Source organism: Amblyomma maculatum, chromosome 1 (assembly GCF_055883805.1).
Source record: "Amblyomma maculatum isolate TAMU_Amacu chromosome 1, ASM5588380v1, whole genome shotgun sequence".
NCBI lineage: Eukaryota > Metazoa > Arthropoda > Arachnida > Ixodida > Ixodidae > Amblyomma > Amblyomma maculatum.
Window position 1 is genome coordinate 119,937,649 of NC_139344.1, and position 25,589 is coordinate 119,963,237.

At 45.5% G+C, this 25,589-nt stretch overlaps 1 protein-coding gene across 1 annotated transcript in view; it reads right to left on the minus strand.

Annotated features, from left to right (window-relative positions):
• Positions 1 to 25,589, minus strand: part of LOC146203722 (uncharacterized) — a 57,509-nt gene that overhangs the window by 25,909 nt on the left and 6,011 nt on the right. Inside the window, exons 3-6 of the mRNA XM_084588888.1 lie at positions 21,660 to 21,770; positions 18,473 to 18,655; positions 14,385 to 14,417; positions 7,537 to 7,660 (exon numbers count right to left, since the gene is read on the minus strand). Coding sequence (XP_084445014.1) covers positions 7,537 to 7,660; positions 14,385 to 14,417; positions 18,473 to 18,655; positions 21,660 to 21,770 — 451 coding nt within the window. The remainder of the gene's footprint in view (positions 1 to 7,536; positions 7,661 to 14,384; positions 14,418 to 18,472; positions 18,656 to 21,659; positions 21,771 to 25,589) is intronic.

A 25,589-nucleotide genomic window follows, 5' to 3' on the forward strand; every position in this document is an offset into this window, starting at 1 on the left:
GCACTGTATCATAATACCCTGGCCTGCATTGTGTGCAATTTTCATGCAGATAGTGCTGCTACAGCTTTTGTATCTTTAAATCGCATTTTTCTCGAATTCGTATTTTGGGCCGAATATGAGTTTTGTGCACAATATTTTATGTCGTTATTTTAGTTCAATCAACACCAAATTTGGCATGCATAATATTTAGGATGTATAGAATGCAAGTATCTAGGTTTAAGGGGGGACGCGGGTCTTAAACTGGTCAAAAATGGGCGAAAAATTGATTTTGAGAAAAATGCATTTTCGGAATGTCTGTACCTTTGAGCACTAGCCTTCAAAATATCAACACTGAATTCGATCGGGAAATGCGGTAAAATCGACTTTTAAAACGCCACGGGAGCCTCGAAGTGGCCAAAAAAGGGGTGAAAATTGTTCGAACTTCCCGCGCGCGCCGCGGGTGAAGCAGCCGGCTGGCCGCCGCCATCTTGGACTTGTTTTGAAGCTTGTTTCTTTGTGCGCATTTTGCGACATCTCCAAATGACGTCGCTCAAACAGAACGACCACCGTCGCGGGTTTTCCGAAAGCCGTTTCCGGTCCGTTGATTGGCTGGAGCGCGCGCTAGCGAAGCGAGCCCCTCGTCTCGCGCTTCCCATTGGCCAGCGCGACTGACGCCATTTTTTTTGTTTGTTTGTTTTTAACGTTCTTCGTCGCGGCTGCTGCTTCGCTCGTTTATGATGCGTTTTCGCGATCGTTATCAGTCGTTCCCGCAGCCGGTGCTGGTCTTTAGACGTAGCTCGGTAGACGTAGCCGTATCAGGAGTGTATTGAAAACGGAAGCGCCTAGCGAGTGCGCGTCGAAGAACGAGTGCGGCGGCGCGCTGCCAGGGTCGCGCGGCGTGTGCTCGACCTAGCTGCAGCACGTCCGGCGGCATATAATCGTTTGCGAGCGGTTCAGAGGCATCAAAGATAGCATCGATATATTTAACTGTTCAGCTGATACTCATGGTCCTCACCGACGCTACCACTTCGTTGCTTTTTTATCGCGTCGACGACGGGCGAGCCTGTCATCGCGCCGTTGCCCGCGTTCATTTTCCGCGGACGGCTTCGTTTTTTTTTTTTTTTTTTTTTTTTTTTTTTTTTTTTTTTTTTTTCACATTGTCTAAGTAATCGCGTCGCTGCGCTCAAGGGGTGTGAAAGTTCGAACTTTAGCTCCAGCAAGGGACTCGGCGTGCGGCCCTGCATGCGCTGTACAGCAAAGTAGCAAAGTAGCAAAGTTTCATTCTGCAACATTAGCCAATTTATTAGGTCATTTCAGTATGCCGCTGTGCTTCAGCCTTAAACTTTGTGCAGGTTTATTAATAGTGCAAGACCGTTTTATCGCAATTTTGAGTATCTGTTTGCCTTGAAGGGCACTACCACAGGCATATGAAGTTGTAAATAAAGCTTCTCCCGCTGGTTCTAGTGGCGGTATATTTAGACTTTGTGGCAAGCTTTTACCAGTATTTGGGGAGGGTACTGTTATATGTTTAGTATATAGCCTTCCTCATAAAGAACAAAGCCTCAACGATTCCATTTATATTACCATAGCTGCAGTGTAGCAAAAGTTAAAGGTTGTCTCAAAATGCAAATACGTTTTTCTCAGTGCTGTTTCTGGACACTGCATTCAGCCTTACTGTGCTTTTTCTCTACATTGTCGCCGAGTGACAATGACAAATTTAGCACCACTGCAGTCATATTGAAAAGATCAGGGGGTGATCCAACACTTACATCACTCTATCGAGATTTTTTCAAATTGCCAATAAAATAATATTGCATGTCAAAAAATTTTGCTGATTTCCTAATGGCATACACTACCTTGGCCATGGGGTATTGGTGATAGTTTCAGTTTTAGTTGACATATTCAAAATCCAAAGACAGTTTTGGAAATGGGAAGAGCATGCCATTTTTGGTGAGAAATATCACAGTGAGGCTACTGATTGTTCAAGTTATAATATGTGGTCAAACTTCAAATGCCGTTTTCTCAGTTTCATATTTTTGGTCGATCTCTACAGTCTTACGCAGGGTTTTGATAACTTCTTTTTAGTTCACACAAATAACTTTGGTACCATTTTCTTCAGAGAGAAATGAAGTACCCGATGACATTTTTAGTTTTTTAGTTTAGGCAATGGATAAATGTCAATTTGAGATTAGCTTAATGAGTTCGTTTCAAATAATGCAGTCTTTTACTCTCACCATAATATGTGAGAATGACATGTCTTTTTGAGGAAAACGAAGGATGTCATCGGGTATGGGAAGACTTTGGCTATCAATCTATGTAATTAAAAGCAACGAAATGCAATGAGAAAGTTCATTAAAGCTGCGTAAGAAATTCACTAATTATGCTCTTGACTTTGTTAGATAACTTTTGATCTAATACCACCAGCTCAATTGTAATTACATTTTTGAAATCAGGAGAGAAAACCACATCTGTGTGCAAAGTTTCGTGAGATTCTAGCCATAACTAAAAAAGTTAGTTTTAAGACCCTCGTCCCCCCTTAAATGCAATCAGCAGTATTTTTGGGCATGCAAATTTAAAAAATTATCTGGTGCTAGCCACTAAAAACAAGGCACCAGATATAAAATTGTCTCAAAACATTGCATGCCAAGGGATTGTTGCTATGTTGCTTATTTGCACTCAGTGGAGTGTTGGGGACAAGAAGAACTAGTTGGCTCTGCCCTACCATGCTTGCTGCTGTGTACAGCAGCTGCACAAACATGCATTGTTTTTCACTTATGCATGGCATTTAGAATATAAAAACATTAAGCTATTTTAAAACTAAAAGCATATTTAGAAAGAGGAGATCAATCTCTATAAGTGGTGCAATTTTCATTCACCTAGCATCAATATTAAGAAAAAAATGTTTTCGAGGAGCATCTCCCCTTAAGGTATAACTGTAACACAATATCGTTCGCTGTGAATGACATGTATCACTCAATAGAGAACATAGTATATTACCCAGAACCTAAGTCCATAAAGTTTCTCGAAAACTATCTTTTATGCTCTCTTGGCTTTATAAGAGAAATGCACGAGCGCAAATGCAAATGTTTTCAATAAGCTTCCAACGAAAGTTGCACTCACCCTGCTCAGCCACTTCAATATACAGTAAAAGCTCGTTAATTCAAATTCCACGGGGCCGCCAGGCCAGTTCGAATTAACCAAAATTCGAACTAATGAAAGTGAGCAAAAATGAAGGCGTTTGATGCCCGGAGGGCACGAAAAACATTTATTTAGCAAAAAAGTCTGTTATCATCTTCTGCTTCTTCTCTCTGAGGGCTACCGTACTCACTCGGTCTTCTAGCATGCGAATGCGACGCAGGGAGTCTTCTTCCCCCTCTTCAAAGCTGAAGAAAAGGCGCGCGACATTCAGCGCTCCTATAACTTCTGCCGCGGATGGACGCACGGGCTCTTGCTCCTCGTCGTCGTCCTCGTCTTCTGCCTCTTCTGGGACAGACTGCTCCCCAACAATTTCAGCGACAATGTCCTCATCACTTAGGGTACCGCACACTGCTGCATCGCTGTCTACTCCAACGTAATCATCAAAACTGACGTCCTGCAGCACAGCACGCACAGCCGCAGGCAGAGGCTCCGGACTCCCATCGTCGCCACTTTCTTTCATACTTCCGGCAGCAAAGCCACAGTGGTGGAAGCAGTTTGCAATTGTGGACGGCGTGACCTGCTCCCATGCACGCACCAACATGTGCATTGCTGTGAGCAATGTGATGGTGCTGGTCTTCTGGTTTCCAGTGCACAAAGTCATGCGCTCGATCATGTGGCGCCTATAGAAACATTTGATGTTTCTGATCACCCCCTGATCCATCGGCTGCAAGGCCGCAGTCGTGTTGGCGGGCAAAAAGACGAGCCTTGTGGCTTTCAGCTCGGCGTCGACTTTGTGTGCCGAGCAGTTATCCACAATGAGGAGAACTTGACGCTTCCCTAGCTTCATCCTCCGATCGAATTTCAAGAGCCATTTTTTAAACAATTCGCCCGTCATCCACGCCTTGCTGTTGGCGGAGTATTCCGTCGGCAGCGTCCTAATGTTCTTATGTGTTGTCGGCAAGGCTTATGTGCCTTGCCGACAACAAAAAGAGGGACCTTCTCCGTCCCGGTCATATTAGCGGCGACCAGAACAGTAATCCGCTCTTTGCTTCGCTTGCCGCCAGCGCAGCTGTCCCCTTTAAATGTTACTGTTCTGTCGGGCTGGAGCTTATAAAACAAAGCCGTCTCATCAGCATTGAATATATCATGTGCCGAGTAGCTTTCTAAGTACTGCTGCAGAGCACCGCTTCGCCACGTGGCACAAGTTTCTGCATCCACTTCTTTGGCTTCTCCAGACAACACCCGGAAGACAAGATTATGTCTGTCTCTAAAGCGGTGAAACCATCCTTCGGAGGCGACAAAATCTTCCACATTCAAGTGCAGGGCGAAATCGGCCGCCTTCGCCATGATAATTGGGCCGCTCAGTGGAATGTCAGCGCTTCTCATTTCTTTCACCCATGTGATCACAGCGGTCTCAATTTCCGGATACTTGGCTAACCGAAGCCTTTTTCTGTTGCTGGCGAAATCTTCTGCTTCATAGGCATCCTCGATGGCCTTCCTATTTCGGACGTACGTCGACAACGTGCTTGGTGGAATCCCGTCTTTTTCGCGATTTCCACTTTGCTGGCCTTCCGTTCATCCACCTCGCGTAAAATAGCCACTTTCTCCTTCACCGTCTTGGCACAGTATTTCCCACGCGAACACAAGCTCACAACAAGCGGCGTGCAAAACGAGGGCTCACGAAATGCAACACGAAACCGTGGTCGATAACACTAAAACGTCGTTCCTCGAAGGAGTCGCGGCAGGAAAGACTGTTTAGTACTTGTTCCAGCACCCTAGCGGCGCCCCGATGGTTGTGCCATGTATCGTTCTGCCGTGAAAGCTTCCAACGATGGTTTTTAACAGCGCCGCTTGGCGGCGTGCAGTTCGAATTATGGGTGGCGGCGCCAATTTTTGAGTGAATTAACGAGCTGTTACGCGCATAGACTTCTATGCACTGCGGACCGGACCACGATGACTATTTTGAATTATCCAAAATTTCGAATTAATGAGTTGTGAATTAACGAGCTTTCACTGTACCAGGTGCGCGAGGTATTTGAGGTCAGTATTCCTCATCGCGATAAGCACCAGCAGGCTCAGCATATACATCTAGGAGTGCCGCTTCTTGTTGGTTTACTCCTTAATTCATACTGTGTAGTTTGTACATAACTGGAATCGTACAAATTGACACAGGAAATGAAACGTAATGCAGTCCTCGTCGCACCGGCTGCGCACCACAGCGACTTGGAAATTGCCATTTCACTTGACTTCCTGTTAACAACTGCCGAGCAATTTTCTTGGCTCACAAGTACCTTTTCCGCCGCTAGATGGTGTTGCACGCGCGCCAGCATCTGCTTCCTAGTGCAGAGTGATGTTTTTATAAGTTCTGTCTTTTGCACAGTATGGCAAATATCCTAATAACTAGGTCCTAGATGCCCGCAGTGATGCAATCTGAATCATGCTAGCTATATGACCGAGGAGTTGCTGACACCGTCACGGGTATGAGCGAGCTTCTTGATACGAGCACCGTGCGGCGCAACCGCCTACCTATGCAGCGGGGCAGTGCCCTCAGCCTTATCGTGAATAGCTGTCGTGAATAGCTGTCAATGTAAGACGCAGCCAATAACGCAGGGTAGCTGACCGCACTCGATCCAGTCGGCTACCGTTTGCTCCCCTTCCACTGATTTAGAAGGGGAAGAAAACCCAGCCAGCACACTTACGGACGCAAATTATTTGTCTCTACCCCTGCAGGATTCAAATGGTCGCACTGCTGTTGACAAAGAGCTCCCAATCACAAAGTAGCGACCAAGTGCGTAGGGCACCTTCACTTCTGACGGTAGCCTGGCCTACCCCTTCGTCCCCACTTCCCTTCACGATCGACACATAGTCTTAGCCATACATGTACGAGCTGGCGCGTTATTTTCTTCTGCAATGTATTTCGATGTATGTATCTTGAGGTCAGTTAATGCCAGGCAATAAATTATAAAAAACACAGCCTGCCCTACTGCCTTAATTCATCAGCCTAAAGCGTTGGTGCCACAGGGAAAAAAAATTAGAAGAGTTCAACGCTGCTGAATCGAATATTAGGCGAAAGCAACAGCTGCGGGTGACCGAGCATTCTTCTAATTCTTCCCCAGCCCTCACATAAAGCCCCGCTTTACCCAAGCAGTATGAATGTGCCTTAGTGGCCTAGAGGGGTAACAAAATGCCAAAGTCCTGGCACGCTGATTCAGCGTCCCATGTGAAACAAGAGACCCAAGTAGGCAGCTTCTGCCAGCCCACATATAAAGCCCCTCTTTAACCAAGCCGTATGAACACGCCTTATTGGACTCTAGGAGTAATGTGAATGCCAGGGTCCTGGCAGGCTGATTCTGACATAACCGTCCCATGTGAAACGAAAGACCCAAGTTGGCAGCTCCTGCCAGCTTGGAGTCTCTTACGGGTGTCGTCTAAGGTCAAAGATGGTCACCGCCGGGCCACGCTGACGGCTCGAACTGTGGGCAGTATTGCTTTTGCAATAAAAAAAAAACCCACTAGCGAGCCGCCTCTCGAGTACCGCCATGAGGAGGTATACGCGGCACCATGTTGACAAACATCAACCCCAGAGCGGTTCCCTCTCGAAGAGAATGAACTCAGCGAGGCTCCTGCGCTGGTCAACAAGACTTCCTTTCGGAGCAGTGGCCACACCCCGTGACGCAGACGAAAAACGTGGAGCTGCCTCCGAAGTTTCGCAGCACGCCGGACATGACAGGCAGCCAACTAGGAGTGGCGAAAGGAACCAGTTCCTGAGTGGAACCGTCGCTGGATCTGGCTCCAGGAGTTTATTCTTGCACTATTCGTCGCACGGTCAGAGCGACCACAAGGATTAAGAGCAGCAAACGACTGATCAAGTTTCAATGAAGAAGTAAAACTAAAGTTAGCCATGAAGGCGACCTGTCGATGAAGGGTCTACTGAACTGTTAAGCTTCAAGCCACTGGCCTTCGCTTTCATTTCTATCCGATCGCAAGAAACTCGTGAAAACCGGTGCTCTGCCATTTTCTTGTGCCTTCCAGCGTAAGCAACTGCACCACATTTTGCCAGAATATCTGGAATTATGCTTGAAAACACAGCAAGCACCGCGTATCCAATGTAGACTGACCGAGCTTTTGCCCCCACGATGAAAGTCACCGCTGTCGCATTCACTCCTGCAATACAAGATTTTAAAATTTGCTGTTTTTGCAATGTAACAAAGCATTATAGCCATGTTACTACTCGCTCTTTGCAAGAACAACAAATATTGAGGCCTGTTATTAGGCAAACGTAAACATTTTATGAACTGCTGTGATTTCCAGCCTCTATTTCTGCCATTCGAGGCGCATGACACAGAAAGCTCCAAAGCAGTCATATCACCTGCTGTGTTTTAGTTTTTTGAACCCAGTATCAAAAAATCTGTCACTTACATGAGCTTCTTGCCCCTATGCTTCTCTCGTACTTCCACAGCATCTTTGCAGAGGGCCTTCACATCGGCTATGGTGACACCGTCGGCAAAGGAACTCAGCTTCACATCACACAGGTCTCTAGACTCTGCATATGCAAGTAAACAAAAAACATGCGCTCACTGTGGTCTGAAAGTTTTCCACAATGCACCCAAGCCCGAACACAACACACATGAAAGAAGACAGCTACAGAAGGTGTATTCATCTAACCAGACTTGAGAAATTGTGAGTAAAGGGTAGTGATACACAGCTACAAGGCACAAATCCTCACTTATAGTTACACAATGCAAAAGTTTACACAAAGAATGCAATAAGAGTGCATTACACAACACAGATATCAAGATTCAAATGTAGCCTGCCTATTATCAGACTAGACTATTCATGTTTCGTCATGCCATGATGAGCATGTATGTCAGACACTAATGGTCAACTTTGAAACATGCAGCTCAGCTATGAGGAGTGCTATTTTATTTTGATAATCAAACTGGTATGGCTTAACCAGTGCAAACACCGCAGTACCCATCTGATACCTTATATAGGCATTAGCTAGGACCACTCTGCGTAAGGCTTATCTGTGCTTCCAAATTAACGGGGGTCAAATTGATGACCGTTAACTTGCGTGCCTTGGATATGATACGGGACAGAGAGCAGGCAGTCATTGCCAAGGCCCCACTCCTGCCCTGCGGCACCGCCAGCCGCCATGCTGGTCATGATGCCAGTTTGGTTTTACACAGCCTCGTAAGTATGTCGTCCTATAGTGAGAAAGTGATGTTGCAGCCTTGCCTATGATTTCAACTCCAGACCTGGACACATTTTTTAACAGCAGCTTCTGTGGACAGTATATATATTTTTTGTAATAGTATGGATGCTCTTGAGTAAGTGCTAGTCAATCATGGATATATTGAGTTGTTGCATGTACTGAACAGCCGAAGAATCTCCTTCAAAATCCCAAGCAAAAGTATACCACTTATGAGCATGTTTATCAGACGCCCATTAATGAAATATCTGGTGCATTAAAGTTTGTTAATTTGAACTGGATTACTCAGTCTGTACAAGCTCAAATTATATACAGTAGAATCTCGATACGATTACGGCTGATATGAATTTTGGGATGATACGAAATTAAGAATGCTTTGAACGGACTACAATGCATAGAGTACGTTAAGATTCGGGGTGATACAAAGCGTTTCTGAACCCGCAGCGGTTGATACGAACTTGCAAACCAGTGGCGCATGCGAGCGAGCCGGCGCGGCTAGCCTCAAGAGGGTGGAGAGCGAATGGTAAGAACGTTGTACAAACGCACAAAGCCACCGAGCCACTCAGCGCAGAGCTCACAGGGGGAGAGTACCCACCGCGGCCGCTGCCTCTCCAACCCCCCCCCCCCTCCCTTCGTAGCAAACAGACTAGCACTAGACAAGGACGGCCAAGGCGAGGCACGTGCCTAGTCGTGTACATCACTCATTTGCTGGCACTCATTGGTCTATCGAAACGTCTCGCCGGCTGTTCCCAAGAGGCCTGTGACGCTGGCTGTTGCTGCAGTAGTTCTCCACTCACCGCTTCTTTCTGTCCTTCGCTGTGCCGTGAACTGCCCAAACGTTAGAAAGACTCAAGCGTTCACTGCTGCCGAAATGTCGCAGAAGTGTAAAGCCCTTTCTTTTAAGAAAAAGCTTGATGTGCTGAAGAGGGTTGACGAAAACCCTAAGAAGCGTGTAGACTTGGCAAAAAAGCTAGGGTTGGCACCGTCGACGCCCTGCACCATTGTTGGGCAGTGAGATGTCATCTTGAAGACTGTGCAGCACTACGGTGTGAACGTGAAGCAGGCTAAAATAGCGACCCATGTCAAGCTGGAAGAGGTTCTGCTGACAGCAAGGTGCTGCATGAAAAAGCGGACATCGTCGCGCTTTCGCTTGGAATTGAAAATTTCCAAGCGTCTCGGGGATGGCTGCCGGGTCGTCTCAGGTGAAGGGAAGAAAGTGGACCAGTCAGCTGTAAATGAGCGGCTGAACACGCTGTTGGCAATGATTTCGGAGTACGCGCCACGCGCCATAATTAATGCCGACGAGGCGAGCCTCTTTTTCAACCTTCAACTAGAAAGAAGGTTGTGCGTAAAAGGCCAGGCATGCCAGGGCGACCAGAAATGCAATGAGTACTCGTTTGCTGCAACTCGGATGGATCCGAGAAACTCCAGCTTACAGTCATCGGTAAGTCGAAGAAACGGAGGTGTTTCTAAATGGCAGAGCGTTTGCCTGTCTTTTACAAAGGTAACCGAAAGGAGTGGATGACTGGAGATTTTTTCCGCGAGTTCTTGACAAGCCTTGATCGGAAAATCGCGTCAAGAAACCGGAAAATTTTGCCTTTTGTGGACCAGTGCTCTGCCCACCCAAAGGAAATGACATTCAATAACGTGAAAGTCAGGTTCCTGCCGGCAAACACTACCAACCATCTTCAGCCACCGGACACTGGGATAATTAGAAATGTAAAACATCATTTCAAAGGACTTCTAGTGAGGCGTCTGCCGGCGAAAATTGACCGTAAAGAAGCAAACTTGCGGATCAGTCTCTTAGATGCTTTGCACTTTCTAGCCATGTCGCGGGATAGTGTAAGTTCAGACACAATCTCGAATTGTTTTAGAAAGTGCGGAGTTGCCATCGGACTTGATGCGGCTTCGGTAGGAGATTGTCAAGAGCCAGATGAAGACTTCACGATTGATGGCTGAGACAATCTGGAAACTGAAGCTTCGGCTCGGGACTTCGTTACCGCGGACAACAACGTCGCAACCTATGAGCTGAGGTCTATTGAAGACTTGGTCAATGAAGCGGATGATTGCGAAAATGACGCTGACAACAAGTGTGATCAGCCGCCGTCAACGGCAGATACTCTTCACGCTTTGGACATTTTGCGTCACACCGTAAGTGCCAGCAGCGTGAGCAACGAAACCGCTGCATGGTTTTATGCCTTTCAGGCGGGGCTTGTCCACGACATCAACGCCAAAAAAGTGCAGACAAGCATTACGGACTTTTTCGGCCTCAAGTAGTTCACCATAATAAAGTTTGGTTCATATTCAATTCATTCCCATGTGGAAGTTAACTTGTTTTGGATCATGCGCACATTTTGCGTGCTCCTTTGGAATTCGTATCATTGAGATTCTACTGTACGACTGAACAGATCAGTGTTCCAATTAACGGAGTTTATACATAGACTTCATGGAGCTTGGACAGACTAAGCAGTGCAGTTCGAATTAACTAACTTTGATTGTACCAGATATTTCGCTTATGGCCATTTGATAAACATGCTCAGAAGTGCTATACTTTTAGCTTCGGATTTTCAAGAGAATTCTTTCAGTGTTCAATACATGCAGCAAGTCAACATATCCAGAACAAACTAGAATTTACCCAAGAGCATCCATACTGTTACGAAGAAAACATATACCTTTCACAAAAACACTGCAGTTGAAAAATAATTTGTCCAGGTCCGGAGTTTAAATTCAGGACTTGACTAGACCATTGCCCTACTTATCGAGCTAACTGGGGCAGATAGTGAATGGTAGGGCTAGAGAGAATTATTAATTCTAAGTGGGAACAGTGTTGGCCCAATGTTTTTAGAGTGGACAGTTCCTAGCAGTCCCAGTCACTTCAGTTGGCAGAGAAACATTTGAGAAATTGCCTTAACATTAGAAGCAATTATGTTGCACACACTCTAGTTCAAGGTAATGTGCACAGGCAAGTGCGTCTTTGCAAACAGTAACTTTCCCCTGATACCACTCGCACTGTAATGTGAAAAACGACTAATGCCTGCTCCAGACACCGAACTATGACGTCATTTGAAACAGCCCACCGCAGTTTACAGAGGCCACGCACAAGTAATCACACTGTCCAAACAAAACTATTCCATGGTTCAGTAAATAGCTAGATGCCCTGCTAAGAGTAATCACCCCCTTCTGTTAAAGGAGGCAGTGCTGCACCACATACAGGAAAACACGCCATAGTCATGTTAACAACTGTGCTACAACCACGCCCCTACCTGCAGTGCATTCAGGCACATATGCAGAAGATACAGCAGATACAACATGGATAATTACTTCCGGTCAATTCCAAGACATTTCTATGCTTTACTTGCTAGGTACATTAAAAATTGCCAAAAATTGGTTAAAAAAAAAGTTTTAATCACTTCACTTTGCTGCTTAAAAAAAAAAAAAAACAGTATACACCACTAACAGCTTTCCTCCAAGTGCACAAAAGCAACTAGGCAGTGTACCAAGGTGGTTCCTCCCTAGCAGACAGACCACAAGCGAAGATAGCCTTGCCTTTTCTATTGCACCCAGAGGCACAGGCACCCAAGGCAATCAACTCCTTGGAGGCCATTGTTGAGGCCAAGGTGCTTAAACTGACACACTAACGCTCCTTGTAAGACTGAACATTGTGATAATGGCATCGACAGCAGTGTCAATGCTCGCAAGGAATGGCAGATGGTCACATGCGACGTTGCTTTTCTCAGTTCTGCTACTTTGGACATCGATCGCAAAAGAAAAGCGCTCTCTCTTTTGTGATCACAAGCATGACTGTTTTCAACGCACTCAACAGTGCACGCCGCTCTATGCAGTGGATTCAAGCACCAGATACAGAAGACTCGATACAGTAAAACCTCGCTACAAGGGGACCCAAAAAAAGGTGTCTCTCGTAACCAAAAATTCTTACCAACTCGTATGTGTGACAGTTTAGATTTCGTTATCTAAATTCTGTTCCATTTCAGTGTCCTGTTTTGTTGCAACATGTGAGGAACCAAGAAGGAGTGCCTCCTCTTGACTGGGAAACCAAAATGTCCCCATCGTTTCAGCCACTGCCATCACATTCCTGTTTGACTGAAACAGGGACATTTAGACTTCCCAGTCAAGAGGAGGCACTCCTTGGTTCCTGACATATTGCAACAAAACAGGACACTGATATGGAACAGAATTTAGATAAGGAAATCTAAACTGCCGCACATACGAGTTCGTACTTGTCAGCTGCGTTGCATGGGCACACCCGAATTGTCTCTCCTCTAAATAGTGAAGTTACTTTAGAGACCTGCAAAAATTGCCCTTAGAAACAGAGTGTCTCTAGTAACCATGTCTTTTGTATGCAATGTTGTTAACATAGCAAGCATAGGAAAACCAACCAAACCATTTTCATGCGTCTCTTATAACAGTGTAATTCAATTGTGGAAAATTCCCAGTTTTGGTCGATCCCCCCAAATTTCTAGGTCTGGCTTGATAGCTATAAAATATGCTTAAAGATGTTTAGGAGGAAACACTGCTCTTTGGGGCCAAAAATCAGCAAAAAAATATCTGGATTGCTTCATTTTCACGATCCTGAGATGTTTCTGCAACTACATGAGAAGTTTTATCAGAAAATATAGCCTAATTTGTATGTGCACGCCATGCCTGCGGAGTTAAGCATAACGAGCAAGGAAGTAGCGACAGTGCTTTGCTGTGGTTACTTCTTCACAGTGCAACAGTCCAATCAAGCAAAACATCTGTAAACAAAAATTTGATGGACTGGACGTGTAACTGTTTACTTAATACTGACAGCAGAAACGCAAACTGAATTCTGCAATCACCAGAAAAGAAGCAGTTCACACCTTGGGCAAAAAAAGCTAATCAACATATTTAAGAACTGAAACTTCTTTCAACAGTTACAATTACATCTCTCATATCGCATTCTTTGCACATTTCCCATAAACACCTATACAGTAAAAGCTCGTTAATTCGAACTTCACGGGACCGGGAAAAATGTTCGAATTATCCGATGTTCGAATTATCGAATGGCCTCGAAAAAACTGGCCAAAACCGTTTGTACTACGGTAAATGTACCGTATTTAGTCGCGTAAGGAACTCGCTGGCATAATGAACCCACCCAGCCCCGATTTGTGCTTACGAATCTGAAAGAAAAAAAAATAATAATAAAGGCGCGCCAGTCGTTAGCGCGTCCCTTTGTTTCGCCTCCTTTTCAGTACGTTTGCTTTATCATGCTATGAGCGACTTGGGCGGGCGCCCCGTCTACTGCCACTCTAATCATCGGAGCGAACGGTGCTAAAAGCTGGCGTCATGAACGCGGCTGACTCGCGTGCTTCCGTTGACGACTGATGGATTAAGGATGGATGGCTATCGCAAAAAAAAAAAAAAAAAAAAGTTTAACCCATAGTGCCCGTCCCAGATCATAGCCTTTTATGGGCATTGGCTGGGTCCGCGCCGACAGTACTTATCCCTATTTCCAAATTAACAGGGTTGGAATTAACGAGTATTTAGTTGCGAGCTACAGAGGTTGCGCAGAAGCGAGAGCAGGCAGCTGCCGCCGCGCGGCCATGCACTTACCTTGCCGCGGCCGCGTCCCCTCCCTTCAACGCCGCCTGCCGCCACGCCGGTCATGGCGCCATTTAAGTTTTACCCACTCTTCCATGGTTTTACTTGGTTCCTTATTCTGTCCCCGGTTTGGACGTGCGCAGCCTCTAATTATGCCTGCGGATCACGGAGGTGTTTCTTTACCCCCCCCCCCCCCTTTTTTTCCCGCGTGATGTGCGCCAAGCCGCCCAGACGCGGCGGCGCGTAGTTCGAATTATCCATAGCGAAACCGACCCGCGTTCGAATTAACGGGCATTTTATACACAGATCTCTACGGAGCTTGGCCGGACCAAGTAGTGTAGTTCGAATTATCCGAAAATTCGAATTACCGAGGTTCGAATTAACGAGCTTTCACTGTACCAACAAAAAAGAAAGAGGTTGCTTTTAAAACCCAAGCCCATCAACATAGCTGTTTACAAAGCAAGCAAGAACTCACCATAATCAACCACAAATGATGCAGGAATATGATCTGCAAAAAGGAAACAGTAATTTCAAGTTAACGTCACGACACATCTCAACACTTGATCCCAACATAGCGATATTTATGCATTAGTAGAATTACAAAAATTGAGCAAACTTCGAACAGGCTTCGAATAGGCTTCCAAAGCACCGTCGAGCGGCGCTGCTGCTCCTGACAGGGAGCGCCATCTCTGACAGAAACATATAAACTGGGGATATACGCGGCGGCACCACCCAGGCATCCCGTGCAAGTTTTCTCCTTTCGCTCGCTCGCTTCCGCGCACGTGCAGACGTCTCGCGCTGCTTTGTCGCGCGGACAAAAAAGCACACACTGGACGCCGCGCAGCGTGCGCCGTGCGCTTTCTCTCGCACGAGAACGCGCCTTGACGCACCCCCGCAGGCACACCGCGACATGCCACCTGCATTCCGTCTTGATTGGGCAACTTCATGCGTATTTTCATGAAGGATACTTATTTAGAGGCGGGAAACTTTTTATACACGTCTGCACTGTAGAGCAGACAACAGACGGGGATGAATAAATAATGATTGTGAATGCGTCCCACGTTAGTAAAAACGTAGGAAGTGCATCTCGAGGTAAGTCCGCTATGTAATTATATTGTCGCATATAATGTTTAAAAACTGCTAAGGCATCATCACTACTGTGAAATAAAGTGGCCCGCTCGCTGACCACCGTTTTGGCCTGCAGCATGCGATCTATATACGGATTTGTTTTTCATGATTACGACGCGACTAAAGGAAATCTTGCAGTAGAAGAATAAGTATATAGTCCGAAGGAGGTGTTTCTTCAATGACAAGAACGCTAGCAATCTCATAAGCACATGCGTGCTCCGTGCGCTGCACGCGACATAACCGGCTCTCTGGCTCGGAAGGCAGGTGAAATCCAAGCTTTTACTACATAGTGTTTTATTTCGGTTCTTATTAAATGGTTGTGCTTCATTTATGATAATATTTGGTTTGCACTCACGAACCCTGTGACACGAATGGGGTGCAGCGTGCGAGTAGTGTCAGTAGAGCCATAGCTAGGATCACTTTTGTACTGCACTTCCGACCTATCTTCGTTATTAATAATAATAATAATTGGTTCACTCATTGGCCAATTTGCGAAAATCTGTAAAAGCGTCTCAGCAAGGCATGTTTTCCAACGCCGCCCCCACCCCCGAAGAAAAAAAAATGCCTCGTTCCTAGATATTTTCTTAATCAATCTAAAAATGAAAAGGCAGCTGTGGACACTTAGGGCACAATCACACATCAGTCTCAATCGCGGACGTCGCATCTGTTGACTTGGTTCCTTTCAGAGCACTCACAAAGCAGGGAGAGAGCACAGAAAATCGGCAAAACTAGACACGCGGGGAGCGAAGAGCAAGATAATCTTCCATCCTCTTCACTTTTTATGCATGGTGTTAAACCACTGTACTTTTTTGATGCCTCTCGATGCCGTATTTGTCAACTATCAACATTTCTGAGTTTAGGAAGAAAGGGGAAATTGGCTCTTTTCGTTTCCACAAAGAACGAGAGACTTCTCAGAACGCTGTCACGCGATTGGAAAACAGGTCTTGCAGACACGCTTCCAAAGGAATCTGCAAAGTCTCACACGTGAGCTTCAACTTTTGGTGCTTCGCCTACTATTGTGGCTTCCTATGACACAATGCTACTTATACATCCGTTTCGCATCAGCGGAAACATTTTTGTATCGCCAAATAACCGCCAGGCGCAATGCGGTCGCCGCGCGTGCACGGGAAGCTAGCAGAGCGTCTGCTCCGGCGAAGCCCCATCGTTTCACATTTCGCCACCACGCCAGGAATGCGGCGCTGCCGTCGCGCGGCGAAACTTGAGCTTGGGTTCCCTATTGTATAGACAAGAGTCCTTTACTGCCCGCACCACAGGCTTCTGGTGCGCTCCTACACTCGACAGCAAGCGCCCTCCGTCAATGCGCACTGCTCCGTAGACAGTGTTCAATACTTTATTGCACTCCACAATCTATGTGCGTTGGTGTATGCTCTGCATTGGTACTCAGTTACTTGATGCACATAGTTATTCATTAACACACTATAATCTGGGATAGTCAAACAGGGAGGTTAAGAACTGGAAATCAGCATTTGCAAGCAGGCTGATACGCTCCGACGCACAATAAATGCCGACCTGTTCTTTTTTCAAGGGTTGATAGCTTTGTGTACGAAAATGAGCATTCATCTATTTGGCTAGGTGGTGTAGTGATATGCAAGAGGAGAGCTGCAGAATGGAGGTTTTTGAAGCAGAACAGGTGTTTTCAATCATCAGTGGGTTGCCTTCAGCACATGTGTACTGAGCTTCCTATATTGACGCGCCTGAAGGGGAGACGCAGGTCTTAGAACGGCCGAAAATGATAAAAAAGCGACTAAGAAATACATATTTTCCGAAGGTTTAACCTTTTGAGCACCTGCACTCAAATTATTAACACTGAATTCGGTCAGGAAATGCGATAAAATCAGTTTTCAAATCATCACGGCAGCCGTGAAATGCCCCCTGAGAAGACAAAATTTGTTTCAAGTTCTAGCACGCGCCGTGGGCGTTCTAGCTGGCCAATCGCCGTCATCTTGGGCTTGGTTTGAAGCCGTTTTCTTTGTGTGCAATTGGCGCTATCTCAAAATGGCGTCGCCCAAGCGGTATGGCTGCGAGCGCCGGTTTTCCAAAGGCCGTTTATGGTCTGTGATTGGCTGTCATGTGGGGCGCTTGATTTTTTAAGCACGCCGTTCCGCATCTCCTATTGACTGGCGTGACCAGCGCGTCAATGTTTTTTTTTTCCCCTGTTTTAACGTTCGCCGGCGTGGCTGCCTATTCGTGTGCGTCTGCGTTTGCGCTCAAGTTTCTCAACGCACAGTTTTATGCAGTTTCTTTTTTTTTTTTCCCTTGCGATCGAGATGCCGGAAAACGGTAGATTGTAACCATGCACGCACAAGCCTTTGGAAGCCGTAAGAAACAGGCGTGGAACAAAAGCCAGAAGGCGCCAGGACTTGCGTTACGATGACACCGCGGGTTCAAATTACAGTGCGAACTGCATCCCTGATCATGATACACCTTTTGTTGATGCCACCGCCGTGTACTACGGCGGAGTCGTCGCACTGTGTTGAGCAGTCGCCGCTAAGTCCGTTCTGTCGGGAAAGGGTTTCGAAAATCGGCAACCTTTCACCGCGGCCTCTGCGCGCCGAGTTCGCAATTGTGGGTATAAAAGCGTTAACAACTTTATTGCGCACAAAGAAGCGCGCAACCGGCGAGAGCGCTAAGATGCGAGCGGTCAACCGCACGAGCGTCACAATAGAGCTTCTCAGGGCCACCCAACTGTTTGCCCCGGGCTTCCTTGGCACTGGACCGCTAGTTCCCTCAAGAAAGTTTTCACAGCTCAAAATACTGTTCTTGGAGCTGGACATCCTAGCCCCACGCTCTCGTCGGCTAAAAAAAACAAAAAAAAAAAAAAAAACCATAACTTCATTAGCAGGAAGAAATACATACACACACCGAACTTCATTGTGACATCTCTAATAATAAAAAAATGTGTTTTAAGACCAGTGTCTCCCCTTAAACACATTTGGTATATGGGAAAATGGGCCTGACCACTAATTAAAATTGATGTTCCTGTAGTGAGCAGGAAGTAGGTGTTGCAAGCAGCTGACCGTAGCACTTTGCTGCTGATGGTACCTGAATCATAAATAAATACACAAGACTTCATCACACTGGCCCAAAGAGTTATGTGCCGTTCTCACACAAGCATCAATAGCCTCCACATAAATTATACACACCGCCTGCTAGCATACAAATTGAAATTTGCCCTCTGTGATATGTATTCCAAACTTAATACAGTGGCGGAAAACTCTGTACCACACTGCCACTGTGGCCGAGTGCGTAGAGCGCTCCACTGCCGAGTTCGGACCCATGGGTTTAATCTCGGCCACTGTGGCCGAGATTAAACCCAGTGCACTAACATCTTACAGCACCATCTTTGTTTACAAACATGACGCTTGCTTATGGCTTGCCCAACTCATGACACATAAAAGGGTACAGTCCACTTACCTTCCAATCGAATCTTCTTGGAAGGAGAGGCACTTTCATCATCCTCCGCCTTGCGCTTGCCATTGGTGGCCTGCACTGAAACCTTTTGCTTCGGTGTCTGCTCCTGCTTCGATTGGCCTTTTTGCTGCTGGCCATCTCCCTTTGCTGCAGATGCTCCCAGCTTTGCAGCCTTAGCAGCTGGCACTGGAATTAAAAAACAATGGTATGGCTGTATTAATCCAAGATCACAAACACCGCAAACTGCCACACTGTCAGCTGAAAATATTTTGCCATTAGGATTCCACACTGTGTACTCAAGCCGCTAACACCACGCTTTTACAACATGCTCAATACAAATTCCAAAGTTTAAATTGAACTTTAATACAGTAGCCAATGAATTTTTCGGACTACTAATCCAAACTAGCACAATATTTCAGACTTTAGTAAGGAACCATCAGCCACCTCATAGGAATGTCTACGTAATCAAGACAGATTCTGCAGATCCTGCGAGTCCGGAAGTTCAGTTGTATGAATTAAAACTGACTCCAGCAATGCTGTGCAGTTTTTTTTTCTTTTTACAATTTTGCTCTCGCTATTACACAAACAAGCGACCAGTGACTACCAGAAAAGTGTCATCTACCATTTTGGATTTAAACTAATACCCGTCACACAGTCATTTTCAAAGGCGATTGAGTCGACAGCCTTCGAGATTCTCCATTGCGATTGAACTCGGAGTTGTGCCGCTGCTACACGGCAAAACTCAAAGGCTATTGAAATAGTTCTGGTGTTAGGCGCCAAATTTTTGTGGCACCACTATCGTTGCTTTCTGTTTTGCCAAGGAACTAAAATCTTTCTACAGTGAAATCTCGTTACTACGAACACGACATTAACGAATTTTTCAAATTCACAAATTTTTTTAAGAATCTCAGACAGATTTGCTATGTTTTTAATGTAAAACTATTTTAGAATTACGAATTTCAAAATAGCATACATTTGAATAACGAATGTATTTTATTTCTATAATTTTGGAACATCAGTATTACGAATTCAACTATCTCAAATTAACAGCACTGCAGCTTGCAACTCTCACGTGAAACAGAAACCGTCATTTCTGTGTGTATGCTCCAAGGGATGCAGCTATCATTATCAGCACATCTAGTACCAGCTCCTAGTGCCAACCACGAGGCTATGGTTTATTACGCAGTAGCCAGCAGGCCTAGCCACCTGCGTTTTTTTCTTGTGTGTCGTTCGCTGGTCGGTCGTTTGTGCGTTCGAGCATGCTGACTTTTTTTTTTTTTTTTTTTTTTTTTTGCGCCGCGGATTATCTTACTGTGAAGTTTGTGCGAGAGTAATATCAGCCAGCGAAGAGCCAAGAAGATATGAACGCAGCCGCTTTCACTGCAAGAAATCGACGCAAGGAAAAAGCAATTCAGCCTCTACAGACAGGTAGCATTGCCCCATCGACTGCCGCAATCATTTTGAAAGACCGAGACAAGATTTTCAAATTTCGGGGAGCATTGAAGATGAGGTCATATCTAACTCGTTTTTTTTTTTTCTATTTTCTTTTTCACATGGACAAAGTCCGTACTTTCATCGCTCGGTGCAATCATGCATGCGACGAGGTTTTCGGCAAAGTGGAAGGTGTATGTGCTGTAGTGGTGTAATGTAGAGCACGGTCGTGTTTGCTGCACGCGGCAGAAGGAAATAATTGATTTCTTCAAATAAATCAGCTTTGGGGTTAGTACAACATTTTTATTTGAGGTTTTGCTTGTCTACACACGTGCCCACTGCCATTTGCATACCTAGGTTTGACCACTGGCTTATAATCGCAGATTTTGCATTACAACATTTCAAAATAAATGATTTTTTTTTGGCGGTCCCGCGGGATTCGTTACATCGAGATTTGACAGTATAAATGCAAATTAACATATAACTGTTACCTTTTTTTTTTAGTAACCGCAGGTTGTTATTAAAGGACAAATTTGTTTTTTTGAAACGCGTTGACGTTTATACAGCTGTGCTTTTTATTGTGTTTGCTTTTCTCGGCGGCGCAAGTTACAGTGGTAGGGAGTACAAAAATAATGCACCTTAAAAAAAGAGCGATGTTATATTAAAATGAATATGTACACTAATATTTTCCTGTGTAAATTAAAGATATAAAATAATACTTGTTTATGTTTTTGTATCATAAACACGCTGTGCACGAGAGTAGGCTAGCAACCTTGCGCAAAGTTCGAAGGTCTTCGAGATCTCAATAAGAGTTGAGAACGGTTCCATTGACTCGATAGACTATCGACTCAATAGCCATTGAAAACGCCCGTGTGGCAGCGTTCAAAGGCCTTAGAGTCGATAGACATAGCAGCCCAACTGTCTTGGAAAGGCTTGGCTACTCACTTCATTGCTGCTGTTAATAGCACACACATCGTTGCCAGCCGAGTGGCCTGTTCCATGATAACGCATTCCCAACTAAAGCAAGTGTCAAGAGCAACACGTAAAATAGGCAGTCTCTAATGTACTGCCCGGTGGCACTATAACTTTCGAGTATTGCCCAATGATGCATCACACAACAGCCCCGTCGTCTCCAGTCTTCGCATAAGCGTTCTGTTGGCGTAAGGCCCGCCTAAAAATGCCCAACCCCAGCCTCATCAAGAAAGCAGACAACAATTCATAAGCCACAATGATTTCAATGGGAGTATGTTCTTCACCTCTTATTTGAGAGGTAGGGCCAATTCCAAATTGAACTGAATTATTCTTCCTTCTTTTGCAAAAAGGAAGGGAAGGGGGTGGGGGGGGAGCGCACAGATCAATGGCACACATTGGCACAATTTCTATACAAGGCGATCATTACAGCATTTTGTGCTATTTTCCATCATGAAGGATCATTACAGCATGTGTGCTATTTTATGATCTGGAAGTAATTCAAGAAATGAGCACCAGAGCTATAATTGAGATACGCTGCAACAAAGTAGGCACCATTTGGAAATTCCAAGATTCCCAAATATTAAAAAGGAAAAGATTACTGGTATGGTGTGAAGCGCACTGAATATCAGGCACTGTTTGCCAAACTGTTCTAAATTGCAGATATTCTCAAAGGCCTTTCACGCAACTTAGCACAATTTTGGCCAATTGAATATTTCTGGCAGAGAGTGATGCAGTGATGGTGTAGCTTTCCTAACCCTGATTAACATTCATGTGAAAGTGAACTCACCGTCTTCATCCTCAGATTCTTCATCTAGATCGTCACCCAACTCCTCGTCATCAAGGTCTTCATCATCAAGCTCTTCATCATCAAGCTCCTCATCATCCAAGTCTTCATCAGCTGCACATAAAGTATCCAACACAAGTAAGTACTAGCACCTACAGAATGAGTAAGAAAAAAATAACATTCTGAAAAAGATAGTCCCACTGCAAGTGCATGAAAGTATCACCTAGCAGTTGTAATCATTGTGACAAATTGTGCATCACTTTCTCGGACCCCGCCGGGGTGGCGCAGTGGTTACGGCGCTCGACTACTGTTCCCAAGGACGCGGGATCGAATCCCGGCCTCGGCGGCAGCTTTTCGATGGAGGCGAAAAGCAAGGCGCCCGTGTGCTGTGCGATGTCAGTGCACGTTAAAGAACCCCAGGTGGTCGAAATTTCCGGAGTCCTCCACTACGGCGTCTCTCATAGCCTGAGTTGCTTTGGGACGTTAAACCCCACCAACCAACCAACCAACTTTCTCGGACGCAAAATATTTATGCATTAACTTTTGCTCACCAGTATGCCACCATATCATTATGCAGTATTAGAATTCTTAAGGTCAGAGAACCGCAAATAAGCATGCATTTTTCAATTTCCCTCCGGTATTAGGGGTGAGATCCACCGGTGAACAGGGCTAGCTAGCTAGCATCAACCTAAAAAGCAAGTGGGATCACGTGACTCCTCTTACTCCTCCTCTTGCTGGAGCCGCTGCTCGACTGAATTTGTGCATTTTTAAAGCTGTCACCTTTCCTTCTGTAGTTCTTGTGAGCAAGCACCGACATAGCAGACCATGATCCTGTGTCGTCGCTGGGATCGCTGTAGTTTAAGCTGTTGTCGGCTGTTACTGCTCTTGTAATTTAATGCCAAATGTACTCCAGCACAAGGTCTCCTACTTCTATCTGAAAATAAGCTAGGTAAAAAGCCACGAGCTCTCCGGTATGCATATGTCGTCTTAGGCAGCTTCGGCAGTACTGAAGTGGCAATTTCAATTGATAAAGAAATCAAGCAAAATATGAGCAAGAAAATTGCTGGTCGTGATCTGCCGATGTAAGCCGAAGGAGCAATGATTGCAATCAGTGTGCAAGAATACACAGCTTGAATGCACCTGTGCATAAGTGAATTCAGATTTCTCTGTATCATCCTCACTGTTCAACTTGTCTCCTCTAATATGCGCAAGGGAGCAGCCGAACAGTGCCACTTCTGCTGTCCCTGTCCAAATGCACTCCACATCTGGCAGGCGCCCTACAGCTCTGCTCTTCTCAAAATAGTCACCAATACTCAATGACTGCTAACCTCCGAGCAATTGTGTAGCAGCTGAGCACCTTCTATGGCAAAAAATACACAGGGCTATGTTCAGCAGCTCCCTCACTTGGTCAACTCCTTTCTTGTCGAATAAGTGGGCCTAATAGCTCAAAGCAAGCTTAAACAGGCCCAACAAAACAAAGCTGCTGTTTGCAAGAGAGGCAGCGACAACATGCAGACATCTGCTCACGTGGTTCAAAAGCCCCGACAGACAGACCACAGTTGGAAACAGCCGCAGCAAGAGGATCTCGCTGCTGTCCCAAGGAGGACATAAGAAAGGTTTCGTTTGGTTTATGCGGTTTAACGTCCCAAAGCGACTGAGGGTATGAACACACTACAGTGAAGGGCTCCGGAAATTCTGACCACCTGGGGTGGGTCTATTAACGTGCACTTGCCAGTGCACACGGGCACCTTGCTTTTGGCCCCCATCGAAAAGTGGTCACCGCAGCCGGGATTTGATCCTGCATTCTTGGGTACAGTTGAGCACCATAACCACTGCAGCAGGGATAATGGGGAAGTGTAGGGGGGGGGGGGGGGGGGGGGCAGAGCTTTTGCGACTAATTCTAGGCTCACACTAAGGAGGCAATGGCCAATATTACAGCTGGTACAAATCAGAATGAATTGACCTTCAGCGTTACAATGTGGGCCAACAATAAGCTGAATCAGTTACGCCTACCTAAAGGCATAGGTAGGCATTTTTAATATAGCATCACATCTGTACTTTTCAGAGGGTGACTGCTTCTTCTCTGGTTAGTTTCAGGTGAGGTGGGATGAATGAAATTACTTTATCTGAACCCATCAAAAAATCAGAGGGTGATGACTTGAGTCTTGACCGCCGTCATCTTCCTCCCCAATGAGCAGGCTGGATTGGGATTCGGCAGTGTATAAGACTTCATTCTGGGTGATCATTAAAGCCTCTCTGGAGTCCATAATCCTGCCTGGTTACTTGTAGCTAGCGCATATCCACACCATGTGTATATGTCAGCAATTTCATTAGTGTTTACACCGGGAGTCCTACATCGCGGATGTAAGCTGCTTAGTGCGAGTGGGTAACCCACCACCTTCAACTCTGTCCAATATGACAAATTCCTTTCTGCTCACATTTTCGCCTACTCAAGGTAGTGTGTGTGTCTTTCTAATCAGCAATAATTTAAAAAATCATGTGTTCAGCTCCTCACTCTGAAGGGGCTATCTTCTCGACTAGACCACACTGGTATCCCAATGTGCAAAGTCCTCGGGCCAATGCATGTGCAGTCTCGCCAGAATATTAACTGCTTCAGCAGACACCCTGCCTGCGTTTTAGTTTCGGACAGCCGATTGGGAATTGGTTACATTCTGTTGAGTTAGGGCTAGTGCAATGGCCAATCTCCTCAGCCGCTGCTGCGTCCTTCTGTCGAATGCCGCAGCACGAGAATTGGTCCCTGTCCTCCCTAGTTGATAGGACTACGAAACCCGTTATGCGTTCGTATTACACCCCGTCTATATAAACCATGTCCTGCTTGTTTGCTAGATATTTTTTTCTGTACAGCTTTCATGATGAACCAGGTGCGTGTTCCTTGAGTGGTGGGATTCTGATTTTGTTCCTTACTTCTGTTAGGATATCCTCCGCAAGTTTGAGCCTTGCTCGAGGTTCGAAGCTTTTCTAGACAGAAGTCGTTGCTGTTACAAGACTGTGGTAGCCTCAATGAGCTCGTCTAGTATGTTTGAAACCTCCATGTTGAGACTTTTTGCTACTTCTTGGGTAAATGCTGGGTTCTCCAAATTCCCTCTAAAAGTGGTGCTCGGTTACGTATCCTTCGGCTGAGGTGTTGGCGGCCTCGTTTCATTCCAGGTCGGTGTGTCCCGGAGTCCATATGGTGTAAGCATCTCGGAGGTGGCGTGCAGTAGTGCAATGAAGAATTTAAAGTTCTACGCTGGAAATTCTTTTCTTTTGGTAAATGCTGCATGCAGACTGCAAAGCACTGTGTACTACCACATGTTCACTGCATGTCGGAAGGCTAAGGAAACTGCAGCCTCTTGTACTAAGACACTGCCATTTGTTTGAAAAGTTGCAGAGACATTTTCTGCAAATGTTGAAACCATGAGGAATAATAATTTTGCACGTCTGTCTACTGCACCAAAAAGCGCCTGCTGAGAACAGACGCAGTTTACTCATTTTGTGATAGACCTGTGCCCAAACTAAATATGACCTCAGACAGATCTTCATATAAAATATTTTTCTTTTAGTTTGCCTTGCTAGCTTGATTTGGAATGGCTGTATCAAAATCAATCTTGCAAACTATTGCTTTATTAAGGCAAAATCCCTACTAGGCTATGTTGTGTTGACAAAATCTTATCAAAATGAGTCCCCTCGGACTGATACGTAAGAAACACCCAATACAAAAAAATTGTATCCCCGCCAGGAGTCGAACCAACGTCCCTCTGATTCACATTTGAACACGTTAACCACTACTCAACACTGTGTTCGTGAGCAGTTAACTCTTGCTTAACGTAAGGACACCACAGGACGCTGAGGAAAACTACAGCGGCAGTGAGAGAAAAGAGATTAAAATGAAAGAAAAATTCCTAAAAACCTGCTCCTGAGTACAGGTTAATG